Source organism: Acanthaster planci, linkage group LG16 (assembly GCF_054643075.1).
Source record: "Acanthaster planci isolate LZ-2023a linkage group LG16, COTS_SCS, whole genome shotgun sequence".
Lineage (NCBI taxonomy): Eukaryota > Metazoa > Echinodermata > Asteroidea > Valvatida > Acanthasteridae > Acanthaster > Acanthaster planci.
In genome coordinates this window covers 7,825,268-7,837,444 of record NC_141792.1, presented here as the reverse complement: position 1 = coordinate 7,837,444, position 12,177 = coordinate 7,825,268, and the positions used below count along the sequence as shown (strand labels likewise).

General features: G+C 43.3%; 1 protein-coding gene across 3 annotated transcripts in view; it reads left to right on the top strand.

Annotated features, from left to right (window-relative positions):
* LOC110986578 (E3 ubiquitin-protein ligase Trim36-like) overlaps positions 1 to 12,017 on the top strand; it is a 32,777-nt gene extending 20,760 nt beyond the window's left edge. For all 3 annotated transcript variants that reach the window (XM_087147150.1, XM_022248547.2, XM_022248546.2), the window contains exons 2-10: positions 2,400 to 2,972; positions 4,627 to 4,822; positions 5,365 to 5,511; positions 6,142 to 6,237; positions 7,213 to 7,466; positions 8,140 to 8,270; positions 8,937 to 9,183; positions 9,505 to 9,623; positions 9,953 to 12,017. In XM_087147150.1, the coding sequence (XP_087003276.1) occupies positions 2,419 to 2,972; positions 4,627 to 4,822; positions 5,365 to 5,511; positions 6,142 to 6,237; positions 7,213 to 7,466; positions 8,140 to 8,270; positions 8,937 to 9,183; positions 9,505 to 9,623; positions 9,953 to 10,626 (2,418 nt within the window). In that variant the 5' untranslated portion in view covers positions 2,400 to 2,418 and the 3' untranslated portion in view covers positions 10,627 to 12,017. The remainder of the gene's footprint in view (positions 1 to 2,399; positions 2,973 to 4,626; positions 4,823 to 5,364; positions 5,512 to 6,141; positions 6,238 to 7,212; positions 7,467 to 8,139; positions 8,271 to 8,936; positions 9,184 to 9,504; positions 9,624 to 9,952) is intronic.
* The last annotated feature ends 160 nt before the right edge of the window (positions 12,018 to 12,177 follow it).

Genomic DNA, 12,177 nt, shown 5'->3' with positions numbered 1-12,177 from the left:
CTTTTCGTCACGACTACATTCTAATTAGTCAGCCCTCTGAGCTTCATGTCAAGACGAAGGGAAACTGGTCGATATTCTGTTAATTTGTATCAAGACAATGCATGGAAGGTCCTTCATAATCCACTGGCTGACACTGGCCTGTTTTAAATCCGTATCGAGACCACTGCGGGTCTCGTAGATGTTTGTGCATTTTGCCGTTGTTACTGTAGATTGGTGGCGCTTACGCGAAACAATGTGTGGTCCAGGCCGATTGCGATTTCCTGATCACCTGCCACCGCGCATTTGCACTGATGTAAGTCCAGTTGCTTTGCAGCACAGTTGCTTTGCAGTCCTTTTGAAACTGCGATATGCCATGAAAACGCCACTGAATAAGAGCACAGAGAGGACATGTTGTCTTTCTGTATTCCCTCTAATAATGCAACTATTGTGTATAAAACTGTAAAGACATCGTATTCGCTATGAAGTCTTTGATGCACCGACCGTCACCCGCGAATGAATGGCGCTCATTCACTCTAGATCGATAACATCACAGGCTGCTTGCCAGGTAGCAAAATGGCGCCCCGTGACCAAAACAGATGTCTTTGGTCATGCAACCGATAGGCCTACATTATAATACGCAGCCGTCTTGGAAAGTTGCAAGGTCTGGCTTTGTCACTGATGGAACACAAACTCTTTCCCTCAATGGAATTTAACGAACTATATTTCATGAATATACTCCTTATATTTACTCTTTAACTACGACTTGTAAAGATGTTTCAACACTTTTATACCCACTTTTTCACACGTTTAACCCATGACATGTTTGTTGAAATGTATATAGGAATGTGGTTAAATGCTAAATGCTTTCCATGGTACATGTTCAGTTTTTTTAATTCTGCTTAGCATTTAAACACATTCCTACACGCGTAACAAGAAACATTTCGCGGTTAAACATGTCATGAGTACAAAAAAGTGGTTTTATTTTGTGTTTAAATTCTCAGCGCTTTTTTTAGAGTGTATTTTTTTGAAAAATTGCGACTAATTATGAGCAAAAACGAAATCTGGTTAACAACCAGATTTGGCTTTTTTTTTCAAGCATACGTATCTATAACTAAAGTAACGCAGTTGAATGCTAAATGCTTTTCAAAGGTACACGTTTAGCTTTCTGAAATCTGCTTAGCATTCAAACACATTCCTGAACGCGTAACAATAAATGTGTTGAAGCTAACCAAGTTAAAGAAGCGGGTATAAGAATAGTGTTTAGAAATGTGTTTAAACTCGTAGCACCTTTTTAGAGTGTAATATGATAGGTTTGTGCCGTCATCAATTTGTTTTTTTTTCATTCACAGAATTATTATATACTCAAGATTGTATCTCCCATACAGATAACATTTTTTTAAATTGAAATTGCTGATTAAACACATTCCTAAACACATTTCAATAAACATATCATAGGTTAAACGTTTCGAAATGTACCAACTGGATTGTGATTATCGATCTCACAACAAATTTGTACTCATAGCACGCATGGATAAGAAACACAAATTGTCTATTAGTGTCCGGTCATCTTGAGTGGGGTGTTGGGTGTTTTTTGACCTAAATCGGTGTATATCAACTTCCCAACTTCTGGTCACAAGGTGTCCAACTTAGGGGTATTGTTTTAAAAAAAAATGACAAGCATTTCTACTAAAAATGACCAACATCTGGATAATGTAGCTCAGCCCAACTTTTTGGACCAACTTTGTACAGTGCATTTCCTATATCGGTCAGGTATTGTTCCCGTCATTCACCTCTGCTTCTTCTTGGTGACGCCAGCTTTATTTTTAATGTCACTTGATCCCTTATCTTCTCCTCTGTGGTTCAATATTCTTGGGTGTCACCGCTTCTACTATAACCACATTACTACAATCATCATGATAAGAGACCGACTATTAATTTGTATCCTCTTTCAAGACACGAAATAATGCAAGGCGCTCGTAACAAGAAGCTAAGTGGTTTTGATCATGCAGTAGAAGGGTCAACCTGCAGTCATGTTCTGAAAGTGCAAGCTGCAATCGATTCACTAGATGTAATATTTTCATACTCGCAGACGGTTCTTTCGGGGAAAATGCTGTCTCACGTTGCTCTCGAGACAGAAGTATAAGGGGAATTGTGGAACGGATGTCGCGCTATTACAGTCGAGCGGGAAGGGTTTCTATTCAGGAAGCGCGCAGAGTGGCAGGATTCAAAGTGAGTCTAAATGAGTCTAAATGGGATCCTGGGCTGGCTGTACCATTTCAGGAAAGGCAAAATATCTGTTACTCAGTGCCGGGTTAGACTTTGATTCCTCGAGGATTTGAAATTGAAATATTCGGCGCCATTTTCTTTTTATTTCGCGCTTTATCAGCATGTGCTATTGTTTGGTATTTTCCTCTACCTAGGAGTGGTTTTGTTGTCACCATGGAGATGACCAGTCTGGAACGCGAGCTAATTTGTCCGATCTGTAAGGACTACTTCACCACACCGCTGTCGTTGCCTTGCCAGCACAACGTCTGCCACCGATGCGCCAAGGACCAGGTGACGGCGCTGGCCGCCAATCAAGACTCGGCCGCCGCTCACCACAGCTCGGACGAGAGCCTGAGCACCGCGGCCACCAGCCCCACCACCTCCGTGGCCTCGCTGCCGGTCGCCACGCCAACCCGGCCCCTCACCACCGGAAGCCTGCGCTCCTCCTTCCGCCGGCGGGCCACCGTGACCGGGATGCCCTTCACGGCGGCGAACACCCCCATGAAGGCGCCCCCAAGAGACGCTGCTGCTGGAGCTGGGAGCAGCCGGCGGGAGTCGCTTCCCGGCTCTGTCTCCACGGCCTCGCCCCGAGGGAGGTCGGCTACCTCAGCCGGCTTAGTCCATCCTACCACCTTCTTCTGTCCGACGTGCCAGGAAAACGTGGACTTGGGGGAGAAGGGACTCAACGGCCTCTACCGAAACTTTGCCCTAGAAGTCATCGTTGACAGGTAAAAGTAAAAAACGATATCTAAAAATCTTTACTTTTATCCTCCCGACTGTAAGATTCCTTTCCTTATCGTTAGTTCCACTTATCATAAGCCAGTCGGCGCAATAATCAAATTTTCGCTACACCAAATTATTTGTTTTACCTGTTCGTGGTATTCTTACTGGAAAGACGAAACCAGCACAAAGAGCCCATTTTTACAAAATAATACCCCCTGCACGATTTATCCAAGTTGACCCTACTCCAAATAATGTATGAAGTCGGAACCATTGCGGCTGATTCGTTTCGTTCCATGAATTTACCAAAAGTTATTTTGTAATTTTGTTCTTGGACTTACATTGTGCAGTGTTAATTCAAGCCAAAGCGCTTGAATGTACATGTACATTTGTGGTCGCGCACTACTTCCCAGGTTTAAAAAATGAGTCATGTTTTAAAAGGACCGTTAGGAAAAGAATGTGTCGCATAGGACTAGGCAAGTCGAATATTCATTTAGTCTGTTTGCGACAAGCTTTATTAATACCAGTCACGTAGCGGCAGATTTTTAAAGGTTAATTATATTGACTGATCAACATTCAAGGGCCGAACACCACTCATTAATTTGCTTGATAGCAAAGCACATCAAGTAAGTTTTGTTACAAATTACCAATAGTAATTCGGTACAGGCGCCCATTTTTCGACAGGCACACAGGAAGCGCTGTAGTATGATGCATGACTGTTTCCCATTAGCTGCTGATTCGGGGGGAAGTGTCCGTTTTATAGTTCCATGGTTATATCTAAGGTGCCTGGATGTGTATTATGGATCTTACATGCTGGGAACCTGCGTATTGAAAATCGACTTTCATTCTGGGTTGAACCGAGTCTCTCATTTGATGACGCTCACGGCGTGGAACTCAAAACGATGGACTAAAGTTTACATGTCAGATTCTGTTTGGGCGAGCGTTCTGGCTTGTTTTAGCCGACGACAGTTTGAGTCTTCCGTTCGAAACGTGGAGCAAGTCAACCTTCTTTTCAAAAGGCTTCGCTCAGAAAAGAGTGAAGTGCCCGAGAGGCCCCTTTTTGCGATATTCGCCGACTTGGAGAACTTCCAGGCTGCTTTCAAATCATTTTACTCCTTGGATGCTGGGAAATCTCGAGCTTATGCCGTGTCTCCTTGGCCTTCCGGGTGCTGATCGTTGTCCTAAGGCTGGCAGTCACGCCGACGGCGCAATCAACTTTGAGGCAAATCTACCATTTTACATCAGCCTTTGAGTGCGTATACTGATGAAACTCTCTCTGGATCGTCCATCGAGGGTCATTTTTCGATTATCTGTTAAGATACCTAGGACACTTTATGCCAGCGCTAAGACTTCCCTGATCTTCAAATTCTTGTCGTGGTATATAGTCGTCTGGTGACATTTTAACCACAATAATCGGCTTTGCTCTGTCGTGAAGGGTAACTCTATCACTTTGTCCAATTCTTTCGTTGCCGTAAACTTAACGTTAGATATAGAAGGCTGTTTTGCTTGCCACAGTTCGAGTTTGGCAAACTTGAGGTTTGTTACGGAACGTGAAATGAATTGTACATGGCAGCCATCTTGACTTCCCAGACAATTTCATACCACTGGCTTTTTTGGACCACTGATGTCGACTCCTCAGCGTTGCTTTCGTTCCCCTCGTAGATTCAAGCTCGCCGCCAAGAAGGCGGCCAGCATCCCCTGCGGCCTGTGTAAGGTCCGGCCTCCCTTGGACGCCACGAAGAGTTGCCTGGACTGCAAGCTCAGCTATTGCAATGAGTGCTACAAGCAGCACCACCCTTGGGGCACGCCCCGGGCCCAGCACGAGCACATCGGACCCACCAACAATTTCAGACCCAAGGTAGGACAGCACATGGATGAATAAACGGGGCAAAGCGGAGTGAGTTGAATTGAATTATGACACATTGCTCATCTCCTATCGCACGGTCAGCTAAACTGTGATTTCCTGAACCAAAATTACTTTGGGGTTATGACTTGTAATGGATTTTTTCACAGCACTGACACGAAGAAGTTTATTGAAACATATAATTGAACGAGTTAGCCGGAAATGGCAGTTCTGGTTTGGTATTGGTCTCAAGAAGAAAATTCTATGTGAGTATACGTTCACAGAGATGTGCCTTATCCGACAAACTAACAAGGATTTTTTTACAGTCATATGAATATAACTCGAAGCAGAAATCCTTCTGAGTTGACCTGTATTTTTTAATTCAAAAGTGAAAGTCCAATCCAATGTCTTTTTTGACAACTGCTCCTTAACTTACAAAAAAATTTACCTTTATTATTTTTCACACCCAAAGTTCCGTATTAGGGAAGTTATTCAGGGGTTAACATGAAAGATGGAATAACATTTTTTATGTAATACTCTTTTTTTCCCCTCTTCAGACCATCACTTGCACCGAACACACGCACGAGAAGGTGACAATGTACTGTGACGGGTGTCAGAAGCCCGTCTGCCACCGCTGTAAGTTCAGCGGCGAGCACGCCAAGCACAAGCTGTCGGTCATCGAGAGGAAGTACGCGGTCGTCAAGGTCAGAAATACAGTCCAACAAGTCAGACGTGCATTTTGTTGTTACTACATGTAGTAGGTTTCCACCAGGACCACATCTGACTGTGCCACTCAGCAGAAACGGTTTTATGGCCCCCATAAAACTCATCATGCCCAGCTTTTTAATGTAAAATATAATTGGGAACCAGTAACGCACTTGAATCACGTGACCTTTTGGCTGGTAACCTGACTGTGCTGAGCAATTTTATTTTCGCTCTGTAAGCAACGCTTCCATTTAGCTTCTCCACAAGAAAACCTTCGCTGGTTGAGCTAATTTTTCTCCAAAAGCAGGTGACAAAAGAATGTCGTCTTGAACATGGAACCTTTGTGAAATTGCTCCACGGTTTATATTAATAGTTGTTGGTCGAAACCTTGCTTTAAAAATCTCTTCTCAAATTGACGTCTTGCGTGCTCATCATATTATTAAAATTGTCAACAGATGTTTGTCGCAGAATGGGCTGTGGTTTTGTCGGCTTGCTGTAGAAAGGAAAAAAGATTGAATAGCTGGAAAGTTTTAAATCTTAAAATGGCATTGCTGACCACCTCGATATAAAACTCTTAATTCACCGAAAGTTTCGCCCAACTGCCTTTATTTTTCCGTGCCTCCTTCCAGGAGAAAATGGAATGCCACCTCCATGCAATCAGAGGGAAGCGTGACGAAATCAAGAACGGCGTGGATGCCCTCAGAGGACTGTGCGGGAAAGTTGAGGTGTGAATGAGTCTCTGGTTGTGTGTTTTGTCACTCCAAACACCTTCCGTTTATCGGGCACCCCCCTCTGAAAAAAGATTTGATATTAAAATATGTAACCTAATAAGACTTCGGAAAAGTGAATTAGTTTGCTAAAGGTATAACATACAGTGTAGATGAACCACGCAAATAGACGCGTGCTATTTTTATAATTGGGAAAACCAAACTGGTTTGGGAAAATCCCAGCTTCCAAATGTCAGTTTGAGCAAAGGTCTCTATTGCCGGTTTGCAAACAGTTTCAGACGCGACATGATGTCATCCATTAGGGTGCGGCTCGAACCGTCTCTTTTGAGTCTAATCTTGCACTTCCTTTGCCGAGGATTACAGGCACGGATGGTATATAGGCACACACGTTGACTGTGCAAAAGGCAAGGGTTCGGGTCATTGGAACGGCCGGTTGTCGGTACGATTCAGTGCGGTTCGTATTCAAGCAAGAACACTGCTCGTACTAACAGTGTCGAAGCAGATAAGTGGCCAGAAGTGTAATATGGAAACCATACAAACGGTACGGTGTTCGGCCGCGGTGTTTTAGGTTAACATCTGAAAGAACACGGGCAGCATTTTTGAAGAATCTCTCGCTTAAATGGCCCATTTGTGCTGGATACAAGGCGGGAATTACTCCCGTCAGTCTTGAAATGGCGCCGAAATTCGAGTTTCCCTCTGTACTCTCTTGTTGGGGTGGGGTATTGTTGGAGGTACGCCACCTATTGTCAAAGACGAAGACAAGATGCATTTGATTTGCCAACGAAATGTTTTTCTCAGGCTTAAATCGTCAGTTACATTCTAAAGGCGGCGCGGCCCTTACATTTCTGAAACTAGTAGGCCATTTCAAATTTCTTCCTCGAATTTCTCTCCCTGTACCCCTGGACTGTACTTCCTAACGAAATGGGCATCATTAGAGATTAACTGATATAACTGTTTTTGCTCAACTCTCAGGAAAATGGCGCCGTTGCCAGGGAGAAGCTCTCCCTGGCCCTTGCCCACCTGCAGACGACTCTTGAGGGTCGGAAAAGCGCCCTCACGCGGGCCACGGAAGAAGAGATCAGCCGGCGGGTGGGGGCCGTCCGGACGCAGCTGGACACGTACCAGGACATCTTGAAGGGTTGCAGCGTGGTGGATCTGGCCCAGGAGATGCTCAAGGAGACGGACAAGGCATGCTTCGTCCAGGCGGCCAGGCCCATCCTCGGACGGTGGGTCCCACGACGTTCTGTGTCTTTTTTGTGTGTCCCGTTAGACAGGAGCAGAAATTGAACCCACGACCTCCTGAGTTTGGTCGCTGGATTAAAGAAGCGATAATTCTGGCGATTTTAGTCGGTAGATTTTTAAAATAAAGATAATCATAGGCGTACCCCCTGCTGGTTTATCAGAAGAGGGGTTCGACACCCATTGTCTTGTGATCCCTGATGGGGCTCCCCAGATGAGGTATCCTGGGGTATACTCCGTTTGGAAAATGTCTTTTAAAAAGGACATTAAATTCTGTAATACGGTGCGTTTTAAATGCCCCCAAAACAAATTCAAGACTTCTGTTTTGTGATAATTTCATTTAGTGAAATAATGGAGGATTATAAAAAGGAAGTTCGTTCGAACCCCCCCCCCTGCCCTGCGCGTACGCCCATGATAAGAAATATTGGAACAGACAAAAAGTTACCTCGTTATAATTCCCTAATTGGCTGAATGATTTATGTTGCCTAGGTGTTTCCAAATTTCCAACAATTAAAGGGAAGAAGTTATTTGACCTAACAACAGTGATGTCGGATTGAATTTTGAAATAAATGTTTTAGATGGTGCCACAATGAATTTGCATTTACATTGCAAGAGTGATATCCCTATGATGATATACGTGTACTTTGTGTGTGATAATAGGCTCGTGGAAACGGTGAATGTGATCAAGGGGGCGGAGCTTAGTCCAGTCCACGCCCTCCACGATTTCAACAACTTAACCATCGATGATGCGGTCGCTGTAGAAGCTCTGACGACTCTCAATTTTCACAAAGGTACAGTGAAAAGGTTATTTGAAATTTGTTACAAACTTTGTCATGAAGTTTGTTAACACTATAAAGGAAAGTTATGGCACCATTTTGAATAAGCAAACTGCAAATTCCGCGCAGATTTGAAAACGCTGCCATAAGCCTACACAAACATTTGAGTATGTACAGTACTCTGTTTGCTATTATTTGTAGTGTAACCTGTGTTCAGATGTGAGATGAGTTGAATTAACTTGCATCCCAAATTTGAAATAACAAAGTTCATGTAAAGTCGGATGTATTTATTTGTTTTCCTCGTGAATCTGTGAAATTTTAGTGAAATACACTACTCAAAAAGTTAAGGACCACTTGTTTTTGACTTGTTTTTTTTTCCAAGCTATGAGTGGGGTCTAGTTCTTTCATTTTTTTTGTTTATGTAGATGGTGTTCTCATTGGAATAAAAAGTTTTTAAAAAAAGTTTCAAAACATTAAACGCACATTTTCAGCAGTTAAATATCTCATATAAAAAATATACACAAAATAAAAAATGGTCCTTAACTTTTTGGACTCGTGTACATGGTTTAATATTGATTTCTAAAATTTTCCAATTTAGATCAATAAATACAAAGAGAGTGAAGAGAACTGTGTAACTTGTCGAACATCTTCCCTTTCAACATTACAATTGTTACAACACAGCTCCCGACGCACCCGTCATCGCAACCAAGCGCTGCCAATCATACGACCACGTCATCATCGAGTGGGACCCAGCCTCCGGCAAGACGCCGGCCGAAACCTACATCTTGGAGTACCGCAAAATCGTTCGTACCGAGGGCACCAGACCGCCTACGCCCACTACCCAACGAAGGATCGCTGCCGGCAGCCCCCGGAGCGACGCGGCCGCCGAGGACCCGTGGACGTCAATCGACGGAATTAAGGAATGCAGGTTCGTTAAAACTGTAAAATCTCTGGACAGATCGACATCCCCTGAATAATAATGTCCGTTTACCTCACAAAAAGGACCAAGTATGAAAATTTCAGTATAGAGGTACGTTTAATTTTTAAGCTTTTGCAAAAAAAGTTTTACTTTACGCACATTTCAATGAAAGATCAAAATGTCGATACCAAGCTGTGAAGTAAATATTTCTCTGTTTAATAAAAAGGCCAGAGAAATATAAGTGGCTTACGGCATCATTGGTTATGATTATTAAGACAAAACAGATAGGCCTAAGTGTCCCTTGAACTTTTTATTATAATGTGGTGTTAGGTATCGGCTGAGTAACTTGGAAGTCGACAGCCGATATAAAGTCAGAGTTCGGGGCGAGAACCGGGCTGGGAAGGGCGAGTGCAGCAAGATCGTGGTCATCAGAACCGTGCCTGCTCCCGGTAAGAAATGTCGACAAGCTGTCGACACCAGCAATGCTCTGTATCAGAGACTGTCGACACCGAAGGCTATTGACAGGAAATTATTCAATTTGTAACTTAATCAGCCGGTTTAATTTCTCCACGTACATTTTAAGTTCAGACACTGTTTAAATCCGTAGGCTTTCAGATTAGTTTAGCCCTTATATCGACTTCACATCTTCAAATAAATTCAAGAAAGTGAATTTGAGCATTGAAGAGATGCTTGTGTTGGAATTCGAACAGAGGAGTATGTGCTTAGGGACACTGTCGACTTCCACGACACCCCCGTTATTTTTCTGTATCTTTTACAGTGCTGCTTTTCAAGTGGACCTCATGTCAGCCAAATGGTACCCAAGGCCCCTCAATCAGCAAAGATGGCCACCGATTGACCATTCGCCCCAACACCAACCTCCTCTCACCGACTGGCGCCGGACCGATGCCATCCAGCCCCATCGCTTTGGCCCCGGCCTTCTGCCTGGGCGACCGGAAGATCACTAATGGCAAGCACTACTGGGAGGTCGTGGTCGACCAGTCGCCGTGCGCCGTACAGATCGGGGTCGTCAGCGAGCGCCGATCTCGCAGGCTCGGTGACCCTGTCAGCAATCACACCGACGGCGACAGCGGCCACGACAGCTGCGAGGAGCTGGACGCTGACCACGGCTCGCGGGCGGACGCGACCGTCCTGGTGACCTACCACAGCGGGAAGGTTTACTTCCCGAACGAAACCAGCAAGGGCGGCAAGAAGTCGGGCAGCAACGGCAACAAGCCGGCCACCCACGCCCTAACGTCTTGCGCAGTCGGCGTCTGCGTCGATGTCGACAGAGGGCGGGTGTCATTTTTTGACGTGGACTCCAAGGAGAGTTTCTACTCGGCCAACACGGGCCGGGAAGGCACAGTATATCCGGGCATCGTCATCGTCGGTCCTGGAGTGGTGAAATCGCGTCAACTTGATGAAATGTATCTTGGTGGAGTCAATATCCTTTAATGGGCAGAGGGCCTTTCTTCCCTCTCTTGCACAGAGAAACCAGGCAAGACTTCTCATAAAGAAATTAATTAAACTTGCACAACATTTATAACAAATTAGTATATTTTAATGCAAGCTCTGTGTGTGGGTTGTAAACAAAAGAATTTTGACAAGCAAAAGACCACATCAAACTCATGTCACCATTTCTTTGATACACTGATTGCCAAAACTTGACAGCCAGCTTCACTTTCCACTTCCCCAGTGCTCTTAAACCCAGTAGATCACCAACTTCACATATATTGATAAATCAATTTTGGCATTACAAGACTGACAAAAGCTTTCTCTGTGCTCTTCTTTAAAACGACTATATCTCATATGAGGCCCTCAAAATAGCCCACTTTAATTATTTACGTATGACTAGGTTGGTTTTCTTGACCTATAATATCTAAAAGCCTTCAGGCTTAAATCTTCCTAAAATTGATGCTACCTTTATTCACGGAAATGATGCCACTTTGTCCATAAAAATGGTGCCAACATTTGTAAAGTATCACATGTAATAGAAGCTGTACAGAGAGTGGATCACGTATTCAGTTGAGGTATTTTTAATGTTGAAAAAGTATGGCAAAACTTATGTGTAAAAATCTGAACACTTTTGAATGAGTGCGTAGATTGTATGTCCTAATATAAATTGAAGATGCACTGTTCCACAGTGGTAGTGGCTAATTTTATTGGTCTTGTCTAAAATCGGAAATAATTAGACAGAAGTGAAGAAAGTAATTAAGCTGTATGGGTGTTCTTATAAAATATATTTTTAAAGCAGTATGGTTTTCTGGAAATAAGGGGTACCGGTTAATGTAGAAAGACCGTGAACATTTTCGTTGTTGAGTTGTGCTTATTCATCCTTGGATTTGTCTTGTTGATGGCAGCACATTTTTGAATGATGCGTGTAGTTTTGTGTGCATCAAGCCGGCTTAGTTGTCTTCGTTATTTTAGTGTTCATGCATATAAGAGAAGTTGTGATTTTTATTGAGTGATGAGGATCCATAAAATGTGCTTATAGCGTTGTTTATTGTTTGGAACCAAAATAAAATATTAAGGATATAAAATGTGGGGAAAAGTTACCAGCGCTTTCTACGTTATTTCTATTCATTTGCATTGTGGCATTATTTTTGCAAAATGTTTAAGGTCTCCAATGGCTTGTTTATGCCTTTCGTCACGACTATGCAAGCGCGTAAGATTTGGGTGTAAATTTTGTAACGTGGTTTTAAGCACAGCGTCTGAGCAATGCGCCGTTTCGTGTTTTAATCCTGCTAAAGCCCATTCGCTGAGAAATGTCTACATTTTAGATACGCTGAATTTGTGCAATCATTGGTGTATTATATTAGAATTAAAAAAGGTTTTCTCATGGTAAAGAGTATGTGTAGTTGTTTGATTTCTTTGTTTTGGAGTCCTGTAATTCTGAAACGCATAAACTGTAGGCAGTTAATGAGAACAGCTTTGAAGGAACTTTTTTTATTGTTTTTTTTTAATTTTTGTGCCACGTATTCGTCAGTTTAAATGCAGTAAATAAAT